The sequence below is a fragment of the Gymnoscopelus microlampas genome, assembly GCF_963454915.1.
Source record: "Gymnoscopelus microlampas genome assembly, chromosome: 1".
Taxonomy (NCBI): Eukaryota; Metazoa; Chordata; class Actinopteri; order Myctophiformes; family Myctophidae; genus Gymnoscopelus; species Gymnoscopelus microlampas.
In genome coordinates this window covers 1,227,912-1,255,000 of record NC_139962.1, presented here as the reverse complement: position 1 = coordinate 1,255,000, position 27,089 = coordinate 1,227,912, and the positions used below count along the sequence as shown (strand labels likewise).

Genomic DNA, 27,089 nt, shown 5'->3' with positions numbered 1-27,089 from the left:
GGGCTCATTTAAAAGAGCCTTAAAAAATCACCTATCAGGAGGCCAAAAGAGGAGGTAGTACCATTTTCCCGTTAGACAGCCGACCCCCCCCCCCCCTGTTCTTGTACATATCTTTCCCCCCTTTTTTTATTCCATTGGCTGTACATAGTGTACAGCCAATGGAATGGAAAAATGGAAAAATTATGTATATATATATATATATATATATATATATATATATATATATAATTTTTTATTTTTTATTTCTTTGTGTAATCATATTCGAACTGTGGTGCCACTATATATGTCTATGAATTGAATACCAAGGCCCTCATTGGAAACAAGTCCGCAAGGACTTTTATGAACGGACCTGTTAGACAAAGTATTTTAAATGTAAATGTGTTGTTTTACATTCTTTTGCCTAATACAATATTCAATCAATCAATCAAAACCAAGTACGTACAGAGTGAAAGTTTGTGTGTGAAGTTTATTGAGGGATTAAGAGGTTAAATCTGTTAAATTGTTAAATTGATTGATTTCATACTTTACTTCATCTGTCTCTGTCAGCTAAGGGGTCCCTGCTTAATCTCTCTCTCAGCTAAGGGGTCCCTGCTTAATCTCTCTCTCAGCTAAGGGGTCCCTGCTTCATCTCTCTCTCAGCTAAGGGGTCCCTGCTTCATCTCTCTCTCAGCTAAGGGGTCCCTGCTTCATCTCTCTCTCAGCTAAGGGGTCCCTGCTTCATCTGTCTCTGTCAGCTAAGGGGTCCCTGCTTCATCTGTCTCTCAGCTAAGGGGTCCCTGCTTCATCTCTCTCTCAGCTAAGGGGTCCCTGCTTCATCTCTCTCTCAGCTAAGGGGTCCCTGCTTCATCTGTCTCTGTCAGCTAAGGGGTCCCTGAGGTGAGGTGATAGGGGGAGGAGCTACAGTTGATGAACTGTTTGCATTTAGTTTCAAGGTCTTAAGATCTTTAAAGGAGTAGTTCACCCAAAAAAAGACTTATTTTCTATCAATTGCACCCCATGATGCATTGAAACGGTAGGAGACACAAAAGGAGACTCTTTGTGTCTCCTACCGGAACCGCTGCTGGTCATAGGGGGGGGGGGGGGAATCTTTTTTTTGTGTGAACTACTCCTTTAAATGATTTGTGTTGTACACAACACGGTCTCACTCCGAAAACGTAGCCGGTTGCCTTTTTGTCAGAACCCCGCGACGGAGCCGAATGCCGTCGCTGGACGCCAGCGACGTAATTATGTGCCTTCCACGGTCACTCATAGACATTCATTGAGGTCCAAAGACGGCACATTGTGCCTTCCACGGTCACTCATAGACATTCATTGAGGTCCAAAGACGACACATTGCGCCGTCACAGGCGGGCCATTGATAATGCATTGGCATTTCAAAACGTGCGCTAAGAAGCTTGTTTGAAATGCACCAGACCACACGCCACCACCCACAAAAACCTGTAAATATTCTGAGTATTTACATACTAGTTTGGTAATTTTTCGATGAGTATTTGTTGAGAACGACACTTTTATTTAACTTTTGTATACCCGTGACGTCACGTCACTTTACTTCCGTATGACTTGATTGACAGTAGTAAAGATCCGATCAAAACTATTTATTTTAATCTAATAGATCTATATAAATGATCTGCTTGTCCACTAATCAATTATTCTGGCACTTAAATGCCTAATGTATGAACAATTCTAGCAATAAATAATTATTTGTAATTTCTTGATTCCTAGCACTCATAAAATCCCGCCTACTGCATCCGGATGTTCACCACGTCCACATACATGAAAACAAACATAACGTTTCCGTATCCGTTCTGAACCGGAAATGTGGTTATAGGCACATTTCACGTTCTGTAAAGGTTCTGGCCTTCTTTTAAAGCTTTTTGAAACAAATAACAGCAGTCTTTTGCAGTCGCTTAGGAACAAATAGCAGCATTTATTTTTTCTCAAAACGATTTCATGTTTTTTGTAACATTTAGGACGTAAACAATCATATTGAGGGGCAGTTGTGCAGCAAAAACGTCATTACCAGCGTTGCCAGATTCTGTGAGAGAAACAAGCAACCACTGGTCTAGGAAAACAAGCCCAAAAGAAGCAACTATGGGCCACATGACTCATGAGCACTTCAAACATATACGTCAGCTGCTTGAAAATAGCAGATCTACAAGCTCACAACGTGTCGTGATGCGACGCGTTGTGAGCTTGTAGATCTGCTATTTTCAAATTCATTTTTTGGGGAAATTATAATAAGCATACCTGGCAACACTGGTATGCATATGTGCGTCTATGCCTCCCATGATGCATTGCATTGTTTTTCAACTACATCGCGGTAAGTGAAGTCTTGTTACTTTTTCATTTATTTAATAGAAATACATGTTAAATCTGCACCCCCACCACCACTAAATCATAGAACCACAACACAGGGTTGTTGCTAACATGTTAGGGTGTGTACAGTAGCAAGTTGGTCGGTCTGTATAAGTTTAAAACTGTTTTACAGTGGACATATCCCTAAGCTAACAAGCCATAACAAACAAACACAACAACATGAGCTCGGCTATTTGTGTGTGTCCCTCTTCATTTGTGTGTAGTTATGTATTCTATATGCCATGTTTGTTTGCACAACACTAAAGGCAAAACGAAATGTAATCATTGTTTGTGTTTCCCATTCTGAGTGTACAAATGGATGTTTTATTATGAATAGAATACAAAAGGATCCTATTGAGCCATAGTGCTTTCTTGTGGTTTAAATCCTATAGAACTTTACTGTCCTGTACTGCTAATAAAGTATTAAATCAATTAATCAATCAGTACTAGTAGTACAGTCAAATGTTATGCTAAAATATGAACACAATAAACCCCAGGGGCTTGTTTACATTTTGGTCCATTGTACTCAATTGAACAGTCATATTATATATATACCATACAGAGGTGCAATGCAAAACATGTTGGGATAAAGGTCAGTTGAATAAGAGAAGATGGGTGGGGGCGGGGGGCAGAGGATTCAACTATAAAGCTGGTACCAGGAGTTAAATAAAGATTTTTTAAAACAGGAACTATTTAATCACTTAATTTAAATGTATTATGATGTTAATGTTGTTGTTGTTTGGATATTCGAAAGTAGCTGATCAAAAAGCTCACAAAGCATTGCGATGTGACGTGTTGTGAGCTTATGGATCTATTTCTTAAAACTGATATGTTACATATTAATTTGGGGCGCTTCACATGAAAAGCCAGAACCAGAACCACTGCCATAGTCCATATTCACACGGCGGCCATTTTGGAATTTAACATTGCGTTGCTGTGGCAACTGGGGTGGCATTTCATTGGCAATATGGCCGCTGTGTGGATATGGTCTATAAGGGTCTATTCCAGGGGTCTTCAACAGGGGGTCCTTAGAGCTACTATAGGGGGTCCGCCAAATCTTTGTGTGATAGGATTTTTTTTTTTACATTAACCACTTGAACCCTATAATTCCTTTTCTGAGGGGAACATTAGCCGAAAATAGCAGATCTACAAGCTCTCAACGCCTCGCGCTTGAGAGCTTGTAGATCGGCTATTTTTTGGCAAAGAGGCTATATGTATAGAGGGGGAAAAAGCAGACAAAGTAAACCAAAAAAGTTTAATCTGAAACACAATTTTATAAAATATAGAGGGGGTCCCTGCTTCATCTCTCTCTCAGCTAGGGGGTCCTTGGCCTGAAAACGTTGAAGACCCCTGTTCTATTCGGTTCTGTACACTCTCAGAGTTTATCTCAGGATTTCAGTGTATGCAGCTATTAAAGGTATCGTGATGTGTTTTTGGGCAAGTATAAGATTCTGTATATCTGGTTTAGGGCTGTTTCTCCTTTTGTTCATTGTAATTCTGAATATGTTGCTTTCTCTTACAGATCCTTCCAACCAAACTCTCCTAAACAAACAAACAAACAAACAAACAAACAACCCAAAAGGCACTTTTAAGAGCCACTCTCTCTCTCTCTCGCACTCTCTCTCTCTCTCTCCCCCCCCCCCCCCCCCCCCCCACACCTTTCTCTTAGTGTGTGTGTGTGTGTGTGGGTGTGTGTGTGTGTGTGTGTGTGTGTGTGTGTGTGTGTGTGTGTGTGTGTGTGTGTGTGTGTGTGTGTGTGTGTGTGTGTGTGTGTGTGTGTGTGTGTGTGTGTGTTTACCCTTGTTTGTCTTATCATTGTCTTTGTCTGTTATTTGTTGTTACCCGTCACCATGAGTGATCCAAAAGCCATGGTTACGGAACTTGAAAGGTGTTTAAATGCCGCAAAAGCGGCAGCTGTGGCCAGAAGTCTAAATGCCTTGATTCCTCCAGAGTCACAATGGAGAGCACCACCAACTCCAGCGAAGAAGGCAAAGGCACCTGGACCTACCATAAGGTGGAAAAAGAGAGACAGCAATAGAAATGTCATCCCTGCCAGGATCAACCAGAAATCAGGGTCAGTATTGTTATACCATTAACTCATTTAGACCTGAGGCCGATTCTAAAATCCACTTTAAAATTTCAAAAGCTTTTGCGATCCACCCATCTGACCACTTAACCCGGCAGCCTATCTCAGCTGCCATGTTCAGTGGTCATATGTGTGGATCGCGTACATTTTCAGACCATGTGAAGTGTCCACTTGACTTTGGGCAAGACACTGAACCCCTAACTGCTCCTGATGAGCAGATTGGTGCCTTGCTTTGCCGTCTGTGTTGATGTGTGTGAATCTAATAAACATTGAAAATCACTGTGGATATAACAACATTTACCTTGATAAGGCTTCCTTTAAAAAAGATGTCCTGAGTGCCTTGCCAATGGACAGCTAGACATTTTTTTAAATCAACCTACAGCAATCATTCCTATTTGATTGCATATTCATAGGCGACTGAACTGTCCACGTTATGGTTAGGGAAAAGTCTAATAGTCCTCATGATAATAACCAGGCTGACACTAGTGTTACAGAACATAGGATAGTGTAGTTATATAGTTAGTTATAGTTTTTACAATTCATGCATTTAGCAGATGCTCTTAATCCAGAGCGACGTGACATTTTTGGCTGGTTGAAGACCAATCATGCTGCGGCATTCTAGACAATTTGGAAAGGCTTAAGTGCACATGCCAGGCCAGTGAGTAAATGTTGAGGAGAGAGTAAATGTTGATGACAGTGTTTTTTTTTTCCTGTTGTAGCTGGTCCAAGTCGGAAGGCTCATCCAGGTGGTTGCGGTCAGAAACCTGTTCCTCCCAACGATTTTCCTGACACTAATGCTGAGGTCTCCTTTGCTCCAAATGCCGTTGGTGTGTATTTCATTAGTGCAAAGCAATATGTTCATGATATATTCTAATAATCTGTCAATGAGTTTGAATGTTAATTATATGTTTGTATTGCACATTTACCAGAATAAATGTGCAACTAACCTTTTCACAGCCATTATTATACTTTTTATATTGTAAATGTAAAACATAACCTAATGTTGTTTTTCAATATCCCATACTATCTTAACAGAGCGTTTCATACAAGAGCTCCAGCACTCCCTGAGCGTTGCATCGGCTGACATCGAGGAAGCACCAACCCCAGCTCCTCTCCAGGCTTCCTCCGACTGGAGTACGCGGAACCACTCTCTTTTAGAGAGATGGCGGGCAGAGAGACCCTGGCTGATTAACCGCGTTGCAGCGAGGGCACATGTAGGCACACACATGTGCCAACAGTGTGCCATCAGTCCAGCTGCTGTCTGCTGTCATGGCTGTGAACCACGGCCATTCCTGTGTGCCGAATGTGACATCAAAACGCACACAGACACTAGAAACGTGATGCACAACAGGGATGCCATGAATGCAGGGTTCTTCCAGCCTTTGCCTCCAACCACCTGCATTGTAGATGAGGCTCATTGCCGTTGTGGTAAGTTCTTGTTTGTGAGTACACCATATCATATCCTCTCTGACTCATTAATCTCATTACTTTGACCACTAAACAATGCATTTTTTTGTCCTGTCTTACGGTCATGGAATCTTTTTAACCTTTCTCACTCTTCTTTCAGTCTCTTCAAGTGGTTCCAGCAATCGTAATGTTCTATTTCCTATTGGACACAAATGATCTTTTTCAGAGTGCTTTGTACCTGTGCGGATACCTGCAAATGTCTGTGGTTGTGCATCGGAGGCATTGAGGGTCAACCCAGGAAAGGCTGTTGCTGTGATCACAATGGATGGTAAGGATTTTTTTTTTTTTTTTTAAAGCATCTTAAAAATATATTTTTACTTGGTATTTTTACTTACCCACAAGGCCTGTCATAGGTGTATTTATGAAATCAAACGTATGCCTATTGACTAATTTATGCCATGCTAGGTTTTACATTACAGTGTGCGTGTCTTTGATTTTCTAGGGCGATATGATCTCAGCATGCCTGACCTGAGTTGCGAGTCATGCCAAGCCACTTGGACTGCTGGAGTGGACGATCTCATTTGCAGTAACTGCTGGCCTGCTACACTTAATTTCGCAACAGTTTATGCCACAGATATATTTTTCTCATTGAGAAAATGAAGATGGCTGCACCAGGACTGTCCTGCCAGGCATTTTTAAGAATGCTTGATCAGCGAACTGTTCACTTTGGCCGTGTGAGTATTTAATTTAGTTAGCCAACAGTATATATTTTTTCTTTTTGTCATGTGCATTGAATTTGTTTCTTATTTATTGCCTGCCCATTATAAACTGTTGATATCCTTATTTTGAAATAGACAGGGAAGATCTCAACAGATGCCTTCCAGAAGAGCTACTTTCAGTGGGAAGTTGTACAGTTTGAGCCACATCGCTGTCTCGCCAATATCAGAAGGTAATGATATCAGTGATGTTCTTTAAGATTTTTAATATTACATGTGGCAGTATTTTACGTGTATGAGACAACATTTGTTTTCTTGTCTTTGATTCTTTGTCATTGTAGGCCGTTAAAGGTCTTCAAAGCCAACAGCAGAACCTGGAATCCCTAAAGGTGGAATTAGCAGTGTCAGAGAGCCAGTTGGAGGATTGGGTGAAGGAGTGGGCAGAAGGTGAGGAATTGATTATTGTTAATGCACATATTATTTGCTCACAGCTTTAAAAGTTATAAGTCAAAACTTAAAATCGAACGGGTAACCAGTGAAGACAGCTAAGATGGGGGTGATATGGTGACGTTACCTGGAGTTCACTGACATTGGGTTCCTAATCCTTGTGTCTTATACTGTGGTTTTGTACCCACCTATTTCCTCTCTTCTGCAGCACCAACAACTACTGCTGATGAGCCTGATGCCTTGGCCAATAGGATAGAGATGCTGGTGCTTGGGCTCAAAAGGAGGTCTCAGCGTCTGCATAAAGACACTGACGGAACAAAAGCTCGTGCCAGGATCCTTCGACAGATGAGGAAGGAGAAGGAGATCCTAGCTTCTGTTGTAGAACAGTACAACAGGTTGGTTCCTAGCGCAAAACACCTGAGCATGGAAACCATCCTATCTGTTGATACAGCATGGCCATGGCAGCTTCATCACAGTGGTATGTACACTAGTCTGTTGACTGCTTCCAACAAATCTGACCCATAATTCCACATAATATACACACTTGCTTGTTGAGTTTGGGAGAGGCAACTTTGAGTGGTGTGTTTACAAGTGTCTAAGTGGCTAACACTGCTCATTTTCCCTGTGAATCTTTGTCATAAATGCATTCCAGATTCTGTCGATCTCAGAACAAAGAGACGGGCGTTATGACGTCATAATGGCAGGAAGGCGACTCACAGAGGAGAAGAAAATCCTGGTGACTGAGATGGAACATCACTGGAAAAGTCTTTCAGCGTATGACCATGACCTGAAGGAGCTGTCGTGCAGTTTTTCTTCTGGGCCAATGAGTATGTATTTGCAATAAATTATTTTTGTAACAACTGCTATGCATTCCATGTCTATAATTCATTATAAACATACTTCTAATATATTCTAATCTGCGTATAACACTGTATAATTATAATAATAAACACCCACAAAATAATCTTAATGCATTTTAACAGTTATCATAACACAAATAGCATTTCATGATGACTTGGGGCTGATGCATATTCCACTTTTAGAGCCGAGTTTAAATCGGTTCGTTTCGGGTGTCACAACATCTCGGCAGCACCCTTCGAACCTCTGAATGACGTCGTTTGGACAGAGCCAAACCGATTTTAACTCTGCTCTAAAAGTGGAGTACGCATCGGCCCTTATAAGGTGACTTAAGGTCAAGTATTATAGGTCTCTATGATCTTGCATAGACAGTTATGACAGTATAATGGATTTTAACAAATATTATAATGCATTATAAGCGTGATTATAAAGCATTACTACTATGAGAATTAAGATGGGATTCTTAGGAAGTGTCATCATACAATGGTTTATGATTGCAGTTATGATTGCTTATAACTGTAACTATAGTTTTATAAGCTTACTCCAATTAATTTTACATGGCCTTATACGTCATTATACAAATCTCTAATGTGTTATTGTTATTGTTATAAGGCATTATTCATGAGTGCTATACTTACAACTGTATAAGTATGTTTATAACACATTATAGGCATGGGATGCATAGCAAGTGTTACAATATTTCATGAATATAATACATACCACTGATGACTGTTACTAACACAGGTTTTGTCTTGTGTTCTACCCCAAGGCTCACCGTGGAAACTAAGTTTCGAGGGTCTGAAAGGACTGCAGTGCATAATCCTCCGTAAGCAGTGGGAAAACCGAAAAGGGATGATGCTGGCATGGGAACATTACATGCAAGTTGATGAACTGATGCAGAGAACGTCACCTTTTTGGACAACACAGATGATGCTGATGATGATGACAGTGACTCAGACATGTCTGAGGACGAATTGGAATAGGCAACCATTGCAGACCATTTCATTTGGCTCTCCTCTGGTCATGTCTATCTCGCTCTCTCTCAACCACTCCTACCTACAGGCCTTTTTTTACAGCCACACTGGACCACTTTGATGGACTACTTTCCCAATGTTGGATTACCACGATTTGTGTGGATTGTTCCCCTTTGCGGACTACTAAACTGCCCCTGGCAGGTAAATAAAACTTTCTGTCAGGTGGAGTTTGCTTTCAGGTTGCCCGACTGGGGACAGCAGGGCTGTGTTGTGTCAGATGGAGCATGGGGTAGGAGAAGGAGAGAGGAGGCCATTGACTCTGGCCCTCAGCAAGGAACACAATCCAACCATTTATGAAGAACGTATGAGGATGCAGAGAGCACGTCCCCTCTCCGCTGTTTGAGAGCGGACGCCAACGGAATCATCACAATATCTGCCTAAACACCTGAACGTGGCCAGAGCACTCTTTCTTCTGGTCTGTGGAATGTAAAATAAGAGCACTGTTTGCCTATAATGTGCTGTTCTCACTGTTGCTACACTTAAAAATATAAAATGGCAAGTGTGAACCCATAGTCATAGCTATGTATGTATTTTGCTTAAAGATTGAGGTATGACATTTGTTATCGCACAGCCCCAGAAAGTAAAAAATTAACGGTAATCAAAATGTTACGTATCATTCCATAATGACCTTTGGGAAAGTAGAACATGACCTGTCCTTGCCCGACAGGCAAATGCCTCTGACACCTTAGTGTCAACCCCTGAAATAAGATATATATTTCAAGAGCATGATATCATAGTAAACATCCATCTAAACCAGTGATATAGACGGATTTCCGCGCGACGTCATCACAGAGCAGAATGCGCAATCTGCGCATGCCTGGGGGAAAGGCGCGTTCGAAAATACAGCCCTGAGCGGCAGTGAGCGCACTGGCCAATACAAACTAATAGGCGAGTGTGCTCCGGTGCGTAATTTCCAAACGCACCCATAGGCTTACCCCCTCCTCTGCGCGGTCATATCCTCTCAATGTTTACAAACATGAAACCCGTCTATAGAACTGGAGTCCTGTGGGCCAAATGTGTAGTTTTCTTGTGGCCCTGGAACACATTCCATATACCCAAAATATATTTTGGATGGTTGGTTGTACAGGATGACAACGTTTTTTTGCTTTCCGTAACCGTTAACCAAAACTTGTTACATCAGCTTGTTGCATGCTGACCACTGACCAGTGTTTTGTGCTATAGTACAAACGTATGTCGATTGCACAGTGTGTGCTGCAGGTAGGCCACTATATGACCATAATGGACATGGTTACATCCTGACTGCTTCATACATTTACGCATTTGATGTTTGAGAGGATAATGTCTGTGCCAGACCTTTTTAGTGCACAGGCTTAGAATTTGAGAAAATGGGAAGTATGCATTTGAATGTGTTCTGTGTGCGGGTCCCTTTGTGTCTTTGTGAGAACAGTAGCGGGGGCAGGTGAAATGCTTCTGAAGTGTTTGTATGAATGGGTGAAGTGGTCCCTTTTCCTGTTAATACTTTTAACAGTACAGGCAGTACAGTACGTTTATGCTAATGTAATGACAAAAAAATAAAATAAAAAGGCCCAGGGGCTTCTTTTCCATTGTGCGAATGTGATCTGTGTTTTGCAGGGTACATGTTTGTATATATTGTATACTGTTTATTATTGATGGTACTTCTGGACCATATGAAGGTGTGATTCACACGGAAATGCTGTCTGATTTATAGTTCTCTGCACCTTAATAAAAGGCAGTTAAACCTTCCTTGTTATTCCATTGCCTCCTCCTTATATTGGTCCTTCTGGAATGTATTCATCTCTATTGCTGTATCTGACAGTCCTTGTTGTGTATCTGTCATCTTGTAACTGCTGGCTGACTGTGCTGCCTCTGGGCAACTGACGTAATGATGTAACTGATGTAATGTGCCAATAACACTGATTCTGATTAAAAGATAGTTAAAGCTACTTATAGAACACCAGGAAATGCCTTCGTGTATTGTTTGTATTCTATGCAAGTAATACATTTTTCAGTAAATTTCCGTTGAATGTTCTTATGAAGCATTTTGTTCACAGAACATTTTTGTTCATACAAAACCGCAAGTCATGCTTTCATTCCCACTAGCTGAAGGACAAAATGTGTGGACATTCAAGGTGGAGAGTTGGGACATTTCTGGAGCACAATAAACATATTTTATGTGAATCATTGTAGACCAGCCTATTACCACATGATGCCAAAATATTACATTTAAAGGTGATTACTGGCTTTAGCTGGCAGTGGGAATATACTACAACAATACATTCCATGAATCTGTAATAGTACAGTGTAATAGTATAGTAGCACTCATAAGCAGATTATAATGCATTATAACTATGCTTATAAGACAGGGGTCTTATAAAGGGGCCCGGGACCCCTAGTGTGTCCTCAGAGTTACTCCAGGGGGTCCGGCAAATCTTTGTGATCTTTTTTTTTTACATTAATAACCTGAACCCTAGCATCTCTATTCTTATGAACATTAGCTGAAAATAGCAGATCTACATGCTCACAACGCCTCACGCTGCAAGGCGTTGTGAGCTTGTAGATCGGCTATTTTCGGCAAAGTGGTTTGGTGTCGAGGGCAAAAGAAGCAAATCAAGTACCAAGTATTGAATGTTTAAGTGGTTAAATGTATGAAATGAACCAAAAATATTAATTTACACAGCACTGATGATAGTCAATGAAGCTGTCTATGAAATCTATGAAAACGTTTAATCTGCAACACAGTTGTATGCAATGTATGGAGGTCCCTGCTTCATCTCTCTCTCAGCTAGGGGGTCCTTGGGATGAAAACGTTGAAGACCCCTGTTATAAGACATTATGCATAGCAAGTGTTACCAAGGTGGGTGTATATGAAAGTAATGAGTATCAGAAAGCTGGCCACATGGGGCCTGGGAATGTCAAAATACAGCTCTGTGTCAAACATGACACCAAGGTTAGTGTAATAGTGTAATAGTGTAATAGTGTAGTAGTGTAATAGTGTAATAGACTAATAAAGTAATAGAGGGTATGGGGTGCGTGCTGGCTTAGCGGTCCAGGTGCATACCACATAGGCTCTGATGCCTGGCAGCGTGTCGCGGGTTCGAGTCCCGATCCTGGCGGCCTTTGCTGTGTGTCGCCCCCCATCTCTCTCCCCATTTCCTGTCAGCCTATACTGTCCTATCAATAAAGGCATGAAAGCCCAAAAACAAATAATTTTTAAAAAAGTAATAAAGGGTAGGCATCATATGCCACTCATCTACACTGAGTGCCAAAACATAAAGCATCATGAAGCATTGGAGTTTGGAAGAGCTCATTGGGAAACTCCTATTGACGCTGTATTTTGCCACTCAATAGACGTTCATGCATAACTTCCAGGTACAATGATGTCACAAGCATACCCTTGACCTGCACCTTAACCCTTAACCTCAGTAAGACTATGCCTAAACCTTACCATAACCCTAACCTCAGTACAACTAGGCCTGCCAAGGAGCCAATCAAGACACAGGTGAGGCGGGTCTATCCTATAACGTTGATGGGATCCATAATAACACATAGGACTGTGCCTGAAATAACCGATTCACACAAGCTCAAATGAGTAGCATCGGCAACCCGTTGTGATCTTGTAGATCGTCTATTTTATTGCCCTTTGAACAATGTTCAAAGGGCACCTGTGATGAGCAGGAACAACCCATAATATTTACAATGAAATATGTTTCTATGTAGGGCAAGGCCTTTCAAATTATGGCTTTGCTGTTGACCTATGACAAAGTTTAATGTCCATCTCCTTCCAAGCTATGAGTCTAACAGTCATACATTCTCAGACCATTTCAGAGCCATCCTAGATAAAATCAGTCAAACAGATGTTTCAGGAATTATTTAGTAACCAAATGTGTTTGAGATATTGATGTGTGCCTTACTTACATAGTCATCCATTACAATTAGGAAAACTACATGTTGGAGCTGATACGTAGTTTAGGGTTAGGTTAGGGTTACCTAAGCCTAAGCCTCATTCCCCTGGCTAGCATGATGCAACTCCTTGCAACCAAACGGTTTCATGCAACTACTTGCAACTGCTCGCAACCATTATCCCCAATGGCAGTTCCAAGGAGTTGCATTGGTGTGACATGTCCATAAAACTGTTTAGTTGCAAGGAGTTGCATCGCGAATCATTGGTGTGGTTTGGGCTTTAAAATGACAATCATTTTACCTTTTATCAAAAAGGTCCGAACACCTCTCAGTCTGTTCCTTGTTTGTTTGTGGGCTATGATGCAAAACAAATCTGTCAAACAGGTCATTCTCTGTAACACTTGTTGAGGCATCTTCCTCTTCTCCAGGCTTCAAATCCTGGATCCCATTCAGTTTATTGTCTACATGTTAACCCCTCAGGAATATAGAAATAACATTGATTTTCATGCATGGCTAGCAGTCTACACACAAAAGAGGGTATGAGGAGTCAGTAGGAGTGAGGAGTTAGGAGGATTTTCCAAACAAGCGCTTCCAAACTCCAGCTTCATGATGCTTTGGTTTGCCACAGTCTAGATGAGTGGCATATGATGCATAGCCTCTTATAGATAACTATCATCATTGTCTGAACCATTAAGTTATTGGGTGTATGGCTTTAAATTCTCATTGTTTCCATGGTTGGCAAATGATGTATTATCAAAAGTGTGTATCTCCTTGCATCACCTTCATTTCATTTTGTAAAACATATGTTTTCTTGGATAATGAGTCTGAATAAACAACTGTCCATACAGTTGTATAGTCTATCTGCAGCTGACACTGTATTGCCTACATACAGTATCTGGCTCATATCCAGTATATCTAGGATACATTCATTCATTGACAAAAGACAGTTAATATCACTGTTGATTGGTATAGATTGACATCTTGGAAGAAACAACATTCAAAGTGCAAAAGGCTTTTAATGACACCAAAGAAAGAAACAAAGAAAACATATTGCACAGAACAAAATAGGCAGTGGAAGAACTCACATGTTTCACTTAAGTAAAAGAATCAATACAGCAATGTAGAAATATACTCTGTTAAATGTGACTTGAGTAATAGTGCAAAAGCATTGGCATGTATTCCAAAGTATTCCAAAACTAAAAGTGCTCATCTTGCAGAATGTCCCATTTCAAGTTTCCAAATGTAATATGAAAATAGCAGATCTACAAGACAGATCACAATGTGTCGCATCGCAACCCATTGTGAGCTTGTAGATCGACTATTTTCAAATGGCCGAAATAAGGCTGAAGTGGTTAATGTATGTTTTCTAATAATAAACAAAATCTCCAAAATAAATATTAACACAAAGTAAAAGTACAATATTGTCCTCTGAGATGTAGTGGTTTCAAAGTATGGCGTAGATGCTGGTTTTCCACCTCTGTCCAATCGGGTGAGACGAAGGCGGATACGGGGAGGGTTATCAGCTGGCAGCCATACTTTCATCGGACCGTACCCTTTAGGCGTGAGGTTACTGGTTGGCCCTGTCCTCTGGAAACTTCTTGGCTGGTTCCCATGTGTCTTCCCAGATTTTGTCACTGTAAAGTATAAATACATTATTTAGAGAAATTCATTTATCCCATGGGTCTTCAAAAGGGGCACTGGGACACCTTTTATTTTTATATTAACCACCTGAAACATTCTAAGAGAAGATCTACAACCTCACAATGCCTCGCACTGAGACGTGACGTGAGTTTGTAGATTATCAATTTTTGGTGACGAGATTTGGTGTCGAGGGGAAAAAGTGTTTGCATCAGTATCATGCAGCCCTAATGCACATGTATGTCTATTGCCTAATGCCTACATGTAAAAAAGATAAGACAAGAAGCATAGCGGCCAACATTCCACGTAATTTCATTATTTTGATTTTGACTGATGTGAATTTAGATTAGTTCCTCATAAAACAATTTACTCTAGTACTGGTGACAGACAGTCCATATCTGAAGTCTGAAAGAGAAGTCATTAACAACATTAGTCGACTAACAGTCATTAATTACTAGAATCCAACAATGTGAATTTTGTAACCTTCCTGTACATTCAAGCTGTACAAGCAAATTACACAGAAGCTTCCAATTCAACTGCTGAGGCCGGTGGACTGCAGCTGTCAATCAAGCCCATACGCTGAGCTAGAGCTTTAATCGGGCCTAAATATGTGAGCCCAGCCCAACCCAGCCCGACAGAAACGATACATAATTGACAATTGGAGCCCAACACAGCCCGAAGCCTGACATTCTAAAGAAGTATAATTGTTGCATGCAGCCTTATATTTTTGTCATTACATATTGGTGATTCGAAGAACAGAGTCATTCTACCCTTTTCCAACTGTCTTTATATATAAACAAAAACCCAGCTTGTAGCAAGCACCGTCCTAATTAAGGAACAATAAACATCGGAGCCTCGCTGGAGAACACGGCTGACGGCCGCCGCTAAATCAGGCAACAGGTGTACAGGCTATTATAGCTACAAAGTTCACACGTCTATAATATTATTAGGATATACAAAAGTGACCGTGGATGGTTTCAACAATGTCCTCCGCTCCACTTGGGCACTGCATGCATGCAGACGCCACAGCGGCCACCGCCACATACACACACGCTCAACTGTTGCGCCACAGCGCACACAGTCACACATGCTCAACTGTATCAAGTAGCTCATAACTCACAGCCACAGTTATGAGCGCAGCTTACATAGTCACAGAGACATCATGATACCGCGCTGCGCTTGCCTGCCTGATAAAAACAAGACCAGGAGACCTGGTTCTGCCAGACCTAAGCCGGACTTCACATAAGGTGCTTTTCGTTAGTGAGGGAGACGAAAGTCTCCCTCAAGACGAAAGTGAAGGCTCCCTCACTTTCGTCTTTCCGTCTTTCGCCTTTCATCTCAGAGAAATCAAGGTGCTTTTCCTTGACGTTAGGGAGGTAGACCAAATCAACATCAACATCAGTCAAGGAGGTACCCTGTTCTATCTCTCTTTTCCTCTTCCTCTTAATGGACTCCATCGGCAAGGTTTGCTAAATGAATCGAACTTTGTTCGATATACTGATAGGGGGAACCCTAATTTATGGATAATAAAATGTAATTGATCGATATTTCAGGATATTTGACATTGAAGGTCTAATTGAAATATTTGTCTTACGTTTTATATATACCATCTGTATTTATACTTGTAACATAATAGTGATGTCATGAGTAGTCTGTGCCTATTTATTCATGCAGATGAAACCTAACCACAACCCGACAAAGAAACCTAACCACAACCAGACATACCATGTAGTCTGTGCCTATTTATTCATGCAGAAGAAACCTAACCACAACCAGACATACCATGTATGGACAAAATGGTGACAAAGGCTCGTGTAGGCCATACCTTTCAGATCTGGCAAAAAGTGACCCAACCCAATGCCCGACAAATACGTGACCAATTGGGCCCGGCCCAGCCCTCGCCGCGCAGACCCGTCGGCCTCGGGCTGAGATCTTAAGCTCTACGCTGAACAGCACACAGCTGCACACAGCAGAGAGTGAGGGAGAGAGATAAAAGCACCTGGAAGTTAGGTCGTCAGCTTTTCATTTTGCCTACTTTAACTGGACACGTTGTACCAGCGTACTTTGATGTGAAAATGTGGGCCATCGGCAGGTCTGCAACACCACACAGATGAGGTGTAACCTTCCTAAATAGTAAGGCAAATTTGAGAGGGAAGAAAGAATTGTGGGATCAACCAGAAACAACTGCCTCTGGTAGGGCAAATAGTGTCAATTGAATAATATCAAAAATGTCTTACCATGCAGGACAAGGCGCCCAATGCACCAACACTTCTTTGTTGCCCTAAAAAACAAACACACACACACACACACACACACACACACACACACACACACACACAGTATAAGAAATCACTGGGTAAGGTATACCATTATTTTTAGTACCTTTGCTTGTCTCAGTCATGATCAGCCTTAAGACAAATATACAAATTAACATGGTTCTGTGGGGCCGACAGCCAAGTGGTTATGGGAAATACTACCGCCTGACACTGAGTCCCCAGGTTGATTCCTGGGCAGGTCAGACCTTTGCTCCAATACTCTCCCTGCTTCCTTTATCTATACACTGTGAGACTATTAGCCTTGGACGATGTCTATTAAATCGCCATCTGCACATCAAACCATTGTGATGTGCGATAGCATCAGGACTTTTTGGAGTCTAGAGCGGTACAGAAACGGCCTCTCTTTGTGTAGAACTGGTTTGTGCAAATTACTGGTTAAAGTAGTCTGAACAGGATCTGAGCACTGAGCAGTAAAATGACCTCACAGTTCCTCACACTATTGAAAAGCAGAAAGCCTGGTGACGTGAAGTTAACTTACTGGAACAGTGGGTTGTTTTAATAAACCCTTGTAGGAACCCTGACCCCCTGACTGATTTGTCACATTTTTAGTGGCCACAACCCATAAATGCTCATCCCATAATTGCATCTTCACTACAAATGGGGAACCATTTAAATAGTAAATAAACATGCGTCCCAACGGTATAACAGTTATTGCCAAGAACCTTTGTTACAATAGAGCAATAATCGACCAAACAGAAATGTCCCCTATGTGTGTGTATGTAGCCTGTGTGTGTGTGTGTGTGTGTGTGTGTGTGTGTGTGTGTGTGTGTGTGTGTGTGTGTGTGTGTGTGTGTGTGTGTGTGTGTGTGTGCAGAGAGAGAGAGAGAGACACACACAGACAGATAGGGTTCTATATTTTTTTACCTCATTTGTCCTTCTCCCTGTTATCTCCTTATATGGGTAGACCTGGGACCTTTTCATCTGGGAACATTTCTTGTAAACTTGAAGGATGAAAAGACAAGTTCATTAAGCCATGATGCTTTGTAAATGTCAGCAGTATTTTACATCTATCTATACATTTTCTGAATCTCTATGCATCTGTGTTTATGCCCATAGCCAATCAGAGAGGGGCTGTTTATGCCCATAGCCCATCAGAGGGGAAAAGGGTGGTGTCTCCTAGCCTGGTATCCAGCCTGCTTCGCTACGTTCGGCGGACTTTTTTTTCTCTCTTCGCTTCTCAGTCTGGAACGCACCCCATTGACTCGTTTTGCAGAACTACACTGGAACTACATATGTTACGTTAGGCAACGTCGTTGCTGATTGGATGTTGTTCAAACGAATGACGAATCACAACGATCCCACTGTTTTTTTTGTCCCTCCCCGCACCACAGACCAATCAGAAGCCACGGCACGACTCGAAACGTTTGTCATGTCCCGCCTCCCTTGGAGATAGGAGGCATTCCAGACTGATAAGCGGAGAGAGAGAAAAAAGTCCGCCGAACGTAGCGAATCAGGCTGGATCCCAGGCTAGGTGTCTCCATGATTGGTCAAGCCTTCACGTGACATCATAATGTCTTACTATAAAACAATGACAATGTGGGGTAATGCTGTTAAGTTGTAGAACTATGCCAGAGTCACAACAAGCAGCACAAGATAAACGCCTAGCTGTGGACAAAAATTGGGCAAATTAGCCAAATCTATGTGTCTTTAGTGATGCTGTAGTGATTGGGTGTAAAGGGAACAAGTACAAATCCATGGGGGACTCCAGTCAACAAAGTATATAGGGTTTAAGTGCCTAACCACTTAAAACCTATACTTAGTTGATTCCAAAGTGCTCTATACTAGGCCCCCTCCTGTTGCCACTATACACTACAAATCTTCGCTGACATTAATTATAGTTTGGCTAATTTCAATGAATGTACACAACCCATTCAGACCGGGATAACCTATATGTTCTCTGGGAACACGTCTAAGTCATTCATTTCTGAAACTCTTAAAAGCCTCATTTATACTACAACATATGACATACTTGGATGCAGAAAATACCAGATCTGCAAGCTCACAAAAACAAATAAAATAAAAACATTTAAAAGCCAATGTGGATGACACTAACACATTCATTTATATTCACATAAAAACAAACATTTAACACAGAATAGCAATATACAGGACAGCCAAGTATATAAGTCCAGCAACTTGTCCTTTGCAGAAATATGCAGAATATGATTCAGCTATTGTGAATAATAAATAAATGAATAGAGAGGTTAAGAGATGGTTAAGAGATGGAGTACAGAGGACTGGTGAACAGCTTTGTCAGGTGGTGCAAACAGAACCACCTGTTACTAAAATTGCCAAATAAAGGAGATGGTGGTGCATTTTAGGAAGATGGTGGCTCCCCCATTGTCTCCCATTTCCATCGAGGGAGATGTGGAGGTAGTCCAGAGCATCTGGGCATGCAATTGGACAATAAACTTGACTGTACTGGGAACACAGATGTCCTATACAAGAAGGGCGGGGGGCAGATTTACTTCCTGAGGTGGCTCAGCTCCTTTGGTGTGTAGGACTCTGCTGAACATGTTCTATCAATCAGTAGTGGCCAGCGCAGTACTGTATGCGGCGGTATGTTGGAGGGGTAGTATCAAGGAAGGCGACAGCAGGAGGCTGAATCAAGCTGGTTCTGTCCTCTGTACCACTTTGGATACTGTGGCCATCATGGACAATCCCTCTCCTTCCCTACTACTGTGGCAGGGCAGAAAAGCTCCTTCAGCAACAGACTGTTACATGTAACAGTCAGTCCCAAGTTGCAAGAAGGAGCGCTATAGGAGATATTTTCTGCCTGCAGCAATAAGACTGTACAAGTCCTCATCTGGTTGGCTTGATCAGGCTGATTAGGATGGGGGATGTGGGATGCAAGCCATCGGACTCTTGAGTAGTGTTTGGTCTGTCTTCTTAATATTGTAGGTTGACGATGCTTAGATGCATATTTATTTATTATTCATTTTTTTTGTTTCATCTAATGTGTTTTTATTGATGTCTCTATGAGAGCTGCCTTTCCCCTCGGGGAAGAATAAAGTACCTACCTACCTAGCTAAGACCATGTAATAAGCTGACAGCTGGGGGGGGGGACACTATAAAGGCCACTGCACACAGGATGCGATTATTCACATGGAAAAAAGGCACCCTGTCTGAGCCAACCTAAAAATACTGTATTGAGTCCATAAATTAACATACCTTGAAGATGGTTGATATTTCTATATTATAAATTGTTTATATGATTGGTCTTATGTAATATTCTAATATTTTGAGATTTATTCATGAGCTGTATTGATATAATAATCATCAAGGTAAAAATATATTTTTTTTTTTACAACTTTTACATGTTTTTTAGAAGGATCTACGTATAGTTTTACTTACTGCACATATTGTCCACTTGGCGAGACACATTCTTGTCTTTAACAATTCTTTTGGCCCACTCTGGGCCATACTTGAGTACTTTGGCAGCCACTGCTGGTTTTGATTGGAGAGAATAACATGTCCCACAGGACATCCTCCTGGCCTCCATATTGGCTTGGCATTTGGGACATGTCTTTTTCTTCGGTCGTGTCATTTTTGGAACTGTTGAGACAAAGAAAATAACCAGAATTTTACACAATGTATTTATTCATAATAATTGTAAGAATGTACAGAAGGAACCAAATACACTCTTCTGGCTGTGGCACCGTAAATGTTTAATGTCAAGGACCCCAAATTATATTAATTTGCTATTCAGAAATAGCAGATCGTCAAGCTCACAACATGTTGCATAGCAATGTGTTGTGAGCTTTTAGATCAGCTATTTAAGATAAAACCCTACAATAAAATTGGGTAAAGTGTTAATTCTCATTAAGTTAAAAACTTTTAATCCCTATCTAGATTGGATTTTGGGTAGTTCAAAACCAAAAAACAGGATTGGGAGCACTCTGATATCTGATGAGATCAGGAAAACCTACTCAAATCTGGATCAAAACAAAAAACAGGATTGGGATCAGTTTGATTAGAAAATAATAATAAATAAAATTAAAATAAATGCTGTTATTTGATTTGCTCATATAGCGTGCAACACCTACAGTACCATCAGCTCCCAGTACTTAACAGGTTGCAGAACAATGGCTGCACAAAACAAAACACTTTGTATGACAATGGGACTAAACTTGAAAGCAGGGTGTGTAGAACCAGTGGTGGATAAAGTACTCAAATGTTTTAATTAAAAACATATGTAAGTGAGAGTCTGGCATTCAAAACCTTTACAACTATTTTCAGAATGATGTAGCTTTCAAGTTTCTATCTATTTTCTTCACCAGGTTGACAAAAGCTACATCAATACATCTTCAACAGCACACCAAATGAGTTGAGTACAGTTGGTATTCATAGAGAATTATCCACGTGCATCCATTTGTAGCATTTACAGTTCTGTGTTTCATTCAATCACTCAGAGTCAAATAGAAGTGTAGCTACTTATTTTGTAAGAGAGCTTTAATAAAGAATAACTTAGTAGAATAGAGTGCTACATTTGTTTAGTTTGTCCAACACTGAACACACATTATTCCAATTTCTGTCATGTATTTGCTGTGAGTTAAAGATGTGTGGTTGTGTTATTGTGTTTTAAGTTGTTGGTACTCACTGGAACAAGGTGATGAATGACAAAGAAAGAAACCTGTAAAGGGGGGAGGGAAATGAAGATATAAATGCATAATACTTAAGATCAAATATTCCAGTGGCCACCAAATGGACCCTTACAGTTCTGTAACTAAACAATATAAGTACTGATATTCAGGATCTCTTGGTCTTTATAAACAAACTTAGCACAGGGTATATGAAAAATGGCCAAACCCTTAAACCACAAGAAAGCACTATGGCTCAATAGGATCCTTTTGTATTCTATTCATAATAAAACATCCATTTGTACACTCAGAATGGGAAACACAAACAATGATTACATTTCGTTTTGCCTTTAGTGTTGTGCAAACAAACATGGCATATAGAATACATAACTACACACAAATGAAGAGGGACACACACAAATAGCCGAGCTCATGTTGTTGTGTTTGTTTGTTATGGCTTGTTAGCTTAGGGATATGTCCACTGTAAAACAGTTTTAAACTTATACAGACCGACCAACTTGCTACTGTACACACCCTAACATGTTAGCAACAACCCTGTGTTGTGGTTCTATGATTTAGTGGTGGTGGGGGTGCAGATTTAACATGTATTTCTATTAAATAAATGAAAAAGTAACAAGACTTCACTTACCGCGATGTAGTTGAAAAACAATGCAATGCATCATGGGAGGCATAGACGCACATATGCATACCAGTGTTGCCAGGTATGCTTATTATAATTTCCCCAAAAAATGAATTTGAAAATAGCAGATCTACAAGCTCACAACGCGTCGCATCACGACACGTTGTGAGCTTGTAGATCTGCTATTTTCAAGCAGCTGACGTATATGTTTGAAGTGCTCATGAGTCATGTGGCCCATAGTTGCTTCTTTTGGGCTTGTTTTCCTAGACCAGTGGTTGCTTGTTTCTCTCACAGAATCTGGCAACGCTGGTAATGACGTTTTTGCTGCACAACTGCCCCTCAATATGATTGTTTACGTCCTAAATGTTACAAAAAACATGAAATCGTTTTGAGAAAAAATAAATGCTGCTATTTGTTCCTAAGCGACTGCAAAAGACTGCTGTTATTTGTTTCAAAAAGCTTTAAAAGAAGGCCAGAACCTTTACAGAACGTGAAATGTGCCTATAACCACATTTCCGGTTCAGAACGGATACGGAAACGTTATGTTTGTTTTCATGTATGTGGACGTGGTGAACATCCGGATGCAGTAGGCGGGATTTTATGAGTGCTAGGAATCAAGAAATTACAAATAATTATTTATTGCTAGAATTGTTCATACATTAGGCATTTAAGTGCCAGAATAATTGATTAGTGGACAAGCAGATCATTTATATAGATCTATTAGATTAAAATAAATAGTTTTGATCGGATCTTTACTACTGTCAATCAAGTCATACGGAAGTAAAGTGACGTGACGTCACGGGTATACAAAAGTTAAATAAAAGTGTCGTTCTCAACAAATACTCATCGAAAAATTACCAAACTAGTATGTAAATACTCAGAATATTTACAGGTTTTTGTGGGTGGTGGCGTGTGGTCTGGTGCATTTCAAACAAGCTTCTTAGCGCACGTTTTGAAATGCCAATGCATTATCAATGGCCCGCCTGTGACGGCGCAATGTGTCGTCTTTGGACCTCAATGAATGTCTATGAGTGACCGTGGAAGGCACAATGTGCCGTCTTTGGACCTCAATGAATGTCTATGAGTGACCGTGGAAGGCACATAATTACGTCGCTGGCGTCCAGCGACGGCATTCGGCTCCGTCGCGGGGTTCTGACAAAAAGGCAACCGGCTACGTTTTCGGAGTGAGACCGTGTTGTTGTACAACATTAGAGCTGTATGGCTACAGACACCAGGTGAACTCTAGAAGCATCCGGCTCGTCTTTGTTCTGTCTTTCTGTCCAAATAAAGGATTGATTACTTATTTTAAGGGACGGTTGCCAAACTACTGTTTGTTTAAATTCTACCAAAATGTCCTGGATTGCACAACGAGCATCAGGAAGAAGTCAGAACGCATTGTGGAGACACACGCCCACGCCCTGCTATTACACCTTATCTGATCCAGGAAGTGATTTATGAATGAAAACGCGTCTGAAGAGAAGCCAGGAGACTTAGATTACAAAGTAGTCTGTGATAATTATAGATCTGACATGGATGACTGTCTGAGTAATGGGAAAATATCAGGTTTGAGGTTTTTCTGTGATATTTCCTCTGACTCTGCTGAGTCATTCAGACCAAACTGTTTATGTCTCAGGCAGTGCTGGAGAAAGTACTCTTTTTTTTTTTTTTTTTACTTAAGTAAAAGTATCAATACTGCAATGTAGAAATACTCTAAAAGTCCGGAATTCAAAATGTGCTTGAGTAAAAGTACAAAAGTCTTGGCATCAAAATGTACTTAAAGTACCAAAAGTAAAAAGAAAATACTTATTATGCAGAATGTCCCATTTCAAGTGTTCAAATGTATAAAAAGCATTTGAAAATAGCAGATCTACAAGCCTGTCCGTCCGTCTGCTCCGGCACCGTTCACCACAATGAGCAGATCTATGAATTATTAACAATGAAACAAAAGTTGACTTTTAATTTATTATGTATTTCTAGGATAGAGGAAACCCAGCAGAGACTATAGGACGTAACAAACACTGTTAAACTCTGCACACACACACACACACACGCACACACACACACACACACACACACACACACACACACACACACACACACACACACACACACACACACACACACACACACACACACACACACACACACACACACACACACACACACACACACACTGTCCATTGGAGCAAAGGACTGGAAAATAACCAAGTACAATTACTCAAGTAGTGTTACTTAAAATGACCCCAAACGTGTTTGAAAGTGAAATAATATGCCTTCAACGTCTACTCAAGCTTTTATGTTTCACCCAGACAGTTTATAAGTTGCTTGATTCAGTATTTAGATTCCTTCCTTTACAAACCCATTGTAACTTTTACATTTTTAAAATGATAGATTTATTGAAAACGCACGTCTCTGCTTCTAGTGACTGATATTGTCCTTCTAATGAACGTTAGACTCATTAAAACACACGTCTCTGCTTCTAGTGACTGATATTGTCCTTCTAATGAACGTTAGACTCATTAAAACACACGTCTCTGCTTCTAGTGACTGATATTGTCCTTCTAATGAACGTTAGACTCATTAAAACACACGTCTCTGCTTCTGGTGACTGATATTGTCCTTCTAATGAACGTTAGACTCATTAAAACACACGTCTCTGCTTCTGGTGACTGATATTGTCCTTCTAATGAACGTTAGACTCATTAAAACACACGTCTCTGCTTCTGGTGACTGATATTGTCCTTCTAATGAACGTTAGACTCATTAAAACACACGTCTCTGCTTCTGGTGACTGATATTGTCCTTCTAATGAACGTTAGACTCATTAAAACACACGTCTCTGCTTCTAGTGACTGATATTGTCCTTCTAATGAACGTTAGACTCATTAAAACACACGTCTCTGCTTCTGGTGACTGATATTGTCCTTCTAATGAACGTTAGACTCATTAAAACACACGTCTCTGCTTCTGGTGACTGATATTGTCTTCTAATGAACGTTAGACTCATTAAAACACACATCTCTGCTTCTAGAGACTGATATTGTCCTTCTAATGAATGTTAGACTCATTAAAACACACATCTCTGCTTCTAGTGACTGATATTGTCTTCTAATGAATGTTAGACTCATTAAAACACACGTCTCTGCTTCTAGTGACTGATATTGTCTTCTAATGAACGTTAGACTCATTAAAACACACGTCTCTGCTTCTAGTGACTGATATTGTCCTTCTAATGAACGTTAGACTCATTAAAACACACGTCTCTGCTTCTAGTGACTGATATTGTCCTTTTAATGAACGTTAGACTCATTAAAACACACGTCTCTGCTTCTGGTGACTGATATTGTCCTTCTAATGAACGTTAGACTCATTAAAACACACGTCTCTGCTTCTAGTGACTGATATTGTCCTTCTAATGAACGTTAGACTCATTAAAACACACGTCTCTGCTTCTAGAGACTGATATTGTCCTTTTAATGAACGTTAGACTCATTAAAACACACGTCTCTGCTTCTAGTGACTGATATTGTCCTTCTAATGAACGTTAGACTCATTAAAACACACGTCTCTGCTTCTAGTGACTGATATTGTCCTTCTAATGAATGTTAGACTCATTAAAACACACGTCTCTGCTTCTAGAGACTGATATTGTCCTTCTAATGAACGTTAGACTCATTAACACACACGTCTCTGCTTCTAGTGACTGATATTGTCCTTCTAATGAACGTTAGACTCATTAAAACAAACGTCTCTGCTTCTAGTGACTGATATTGTCCTTTTAATGAATGTTAGACTCATTAAAACACACGTCTCTGCTTCTGGTGACTGATATTGTCCTTTTAATGAACCATAGACTCATTAAAACACACGTCTCTGCTTCTGGTGACTGATATTGTCCTTCTAATGAACGTTAGACTCATTAAAACACACGTCTCTGCTTCTAGTGACTGATATTGTCCTTCTAATGAACGTTAGACTCATTAAAACACACGTCTCTGCTTCTAGAGACTGATATTGTCCTTTTAATGAACGTTAGACTCATTAAAACACACGTCTCTGCTTCTAGTGACTGATATTGTCCTTTTAATGAACGTTAGACTCATTAAAACACACGTCTCTGCTTCTGGTGACTGATATTGTCCTTTTAATGAACGTTAGACTCATTAAAACACACGTCTCTGCTTCTGGTGACTGATATTGTCCTTTTAATGAACGTTAGACTCATTAAAACACACGTCTCTGCTTCTGGTGACTGATATTGTCCTTCTAATGAACGTTAGACTCATTAAAACACACGTCTCTGCTTCTAGAGACTGATATTGTCCTTCTAATGAACGTTAGACTCATTAAAACACACGTCTCTGCTTCTAGTGACTGATATTGTCCTTCTAATGAACGTTAGACTCATTAAAACACACGTCTCTGCTTCTAGTGACTGATATTGTCCTTCTAATGAATGTTAGACTCATTAAAACACACGTCTCTGCTTCTAGTGACTGATATTGTCCTTCTAATGAATGTTAGACTCATTAAAACACACGTCTCTGCTTCTAGTGACTGATATTGTCCTTCTAATGAATGTTAGACTCATTAAAACACACGTCTCTGCTTCTAGTGACTGATATTGTCCTTCTAATGAATGTTAGACTCATTAAAACACACGTCTCTGCTTCTGGTGACTGATATTGTCCTTTTAATGAATGTTAGACTCATTAAAACACACGTCTCTGCTTCTGGTGACTGATATTGTCCTTTTAATTAACGTTAGACTCATTAAAACACACGTCTCTGCTTCTGGTGACTGATATTGTCCTTCTAATGAATGTTAGACTCATTAAAACACACGTCTCTGCTTCTAGTGACTGATATTGTCCTTCTAATGAATGTTAGACTCATTAAAACACACGTCTCTGCTTCTAGTGACTGATATTGTCCTTCTAATGAATGTTAGACTCATTAAAACACACGTCTCTGCTTCTAGTGACTGATATTGTCCTTCTAATGAATGTTAGACTCATTAAAACACACGTCTCTGCTTCTGGTGACTGATATTGTCCTTTTAATGAATGTTAGACTCATTAAAACACACGTCTCTGCTTCTGGTGACTGA

General features: G+C 40.4%; 1 protein-coding gene and 1 long non-coding RNA gene across 3 annotated transcripts; one reads left to right on the top strand and one right to left on the bottom strand.

Annotated features, from left to right (window-relative positions):
* The first annotated feature begins 4,045 nt into the window (after positions 1–4,045).
* On the top strand, positions 4,046–10,786 carry LOC311049580. 2 transcript variants are annotated; one of them, XR_014601206.1, is made up of 9 exons: positions 4,046–4,429; positions 5,161–5,268; positions 5,477–6,176; positions 6,351–6,582; positions 6,703–6,797; positions 6,906–7,011; positions 7,220–7,489; positions 7,664–7,838; positions 8,639–10,786. It is a non-coding gene; the product is annotated as an uncharacterized lncRNA (long non-coding RNA). The 2 variants fall into 2 exon arrangements; XR_014601207.1 differs by lacking the exon at positions 4,046–4,429 and having other exon boundaries at positions 5,154–5,268.
* A 3,035-nt stretch (positions 10,787–13,821) lies between these two features.
* Positions 13,822–21,995, bottom strand: LOC311049559 (uncharacterized protein). Its single transcript, XM_084063199.1, has 6 exons — positions 21,989–21,995; positions 21,360–21,392; positions 20,114–20,314; positions 17,624–17,700; positions 16,661–16,704; positions 13,822–14,419 (listed from the first exon to the last, which is right to left on the bottom strand). The coding sequence occupies exons 3-6, from the start codon at positions 20,304–20,306 to the stop codon at positions 14,353–14,355; spliced, it is 381 nt and encodes a 126-aa protein (XP_083919325.1). The 5' UTR covers positions 20,307–20,314; positions 21,360–21,392; positions 21,989–21,995; the 3' UTR covers positions 13,822–14,352.
* Positions 21,996–27,089: the final 5,094 nt, after the last annotated feature.

What these genes read in the sequence shown, in the direction of transcription:
- LOC311049559 (XM_084063199.1), bottom strand. Translation starts at nt 20,306, where the DNA reads ATGACACGACCGAAGAAAAAGACATGTCCCAAATGCCAAGCCAATATG. An exon ending in CAGGGAGAAGGACAAATGAG is followed by an intron (nt 16,705 to 17,623) that starts GTAAAAAAATAT and finishes TTTGTTTTTTAG; the next exon opens with GGCAACAAAGAAGTGTTGGT. An exon ending in TGGGCGCCTTGTCCTGCATG is followed by an intron (nt 14,420 to 16,660) that starts GTAAGACATTTT and finishes TATACTTTACAG; the next exon opens with TGACAAAATCTGGGAAGACA.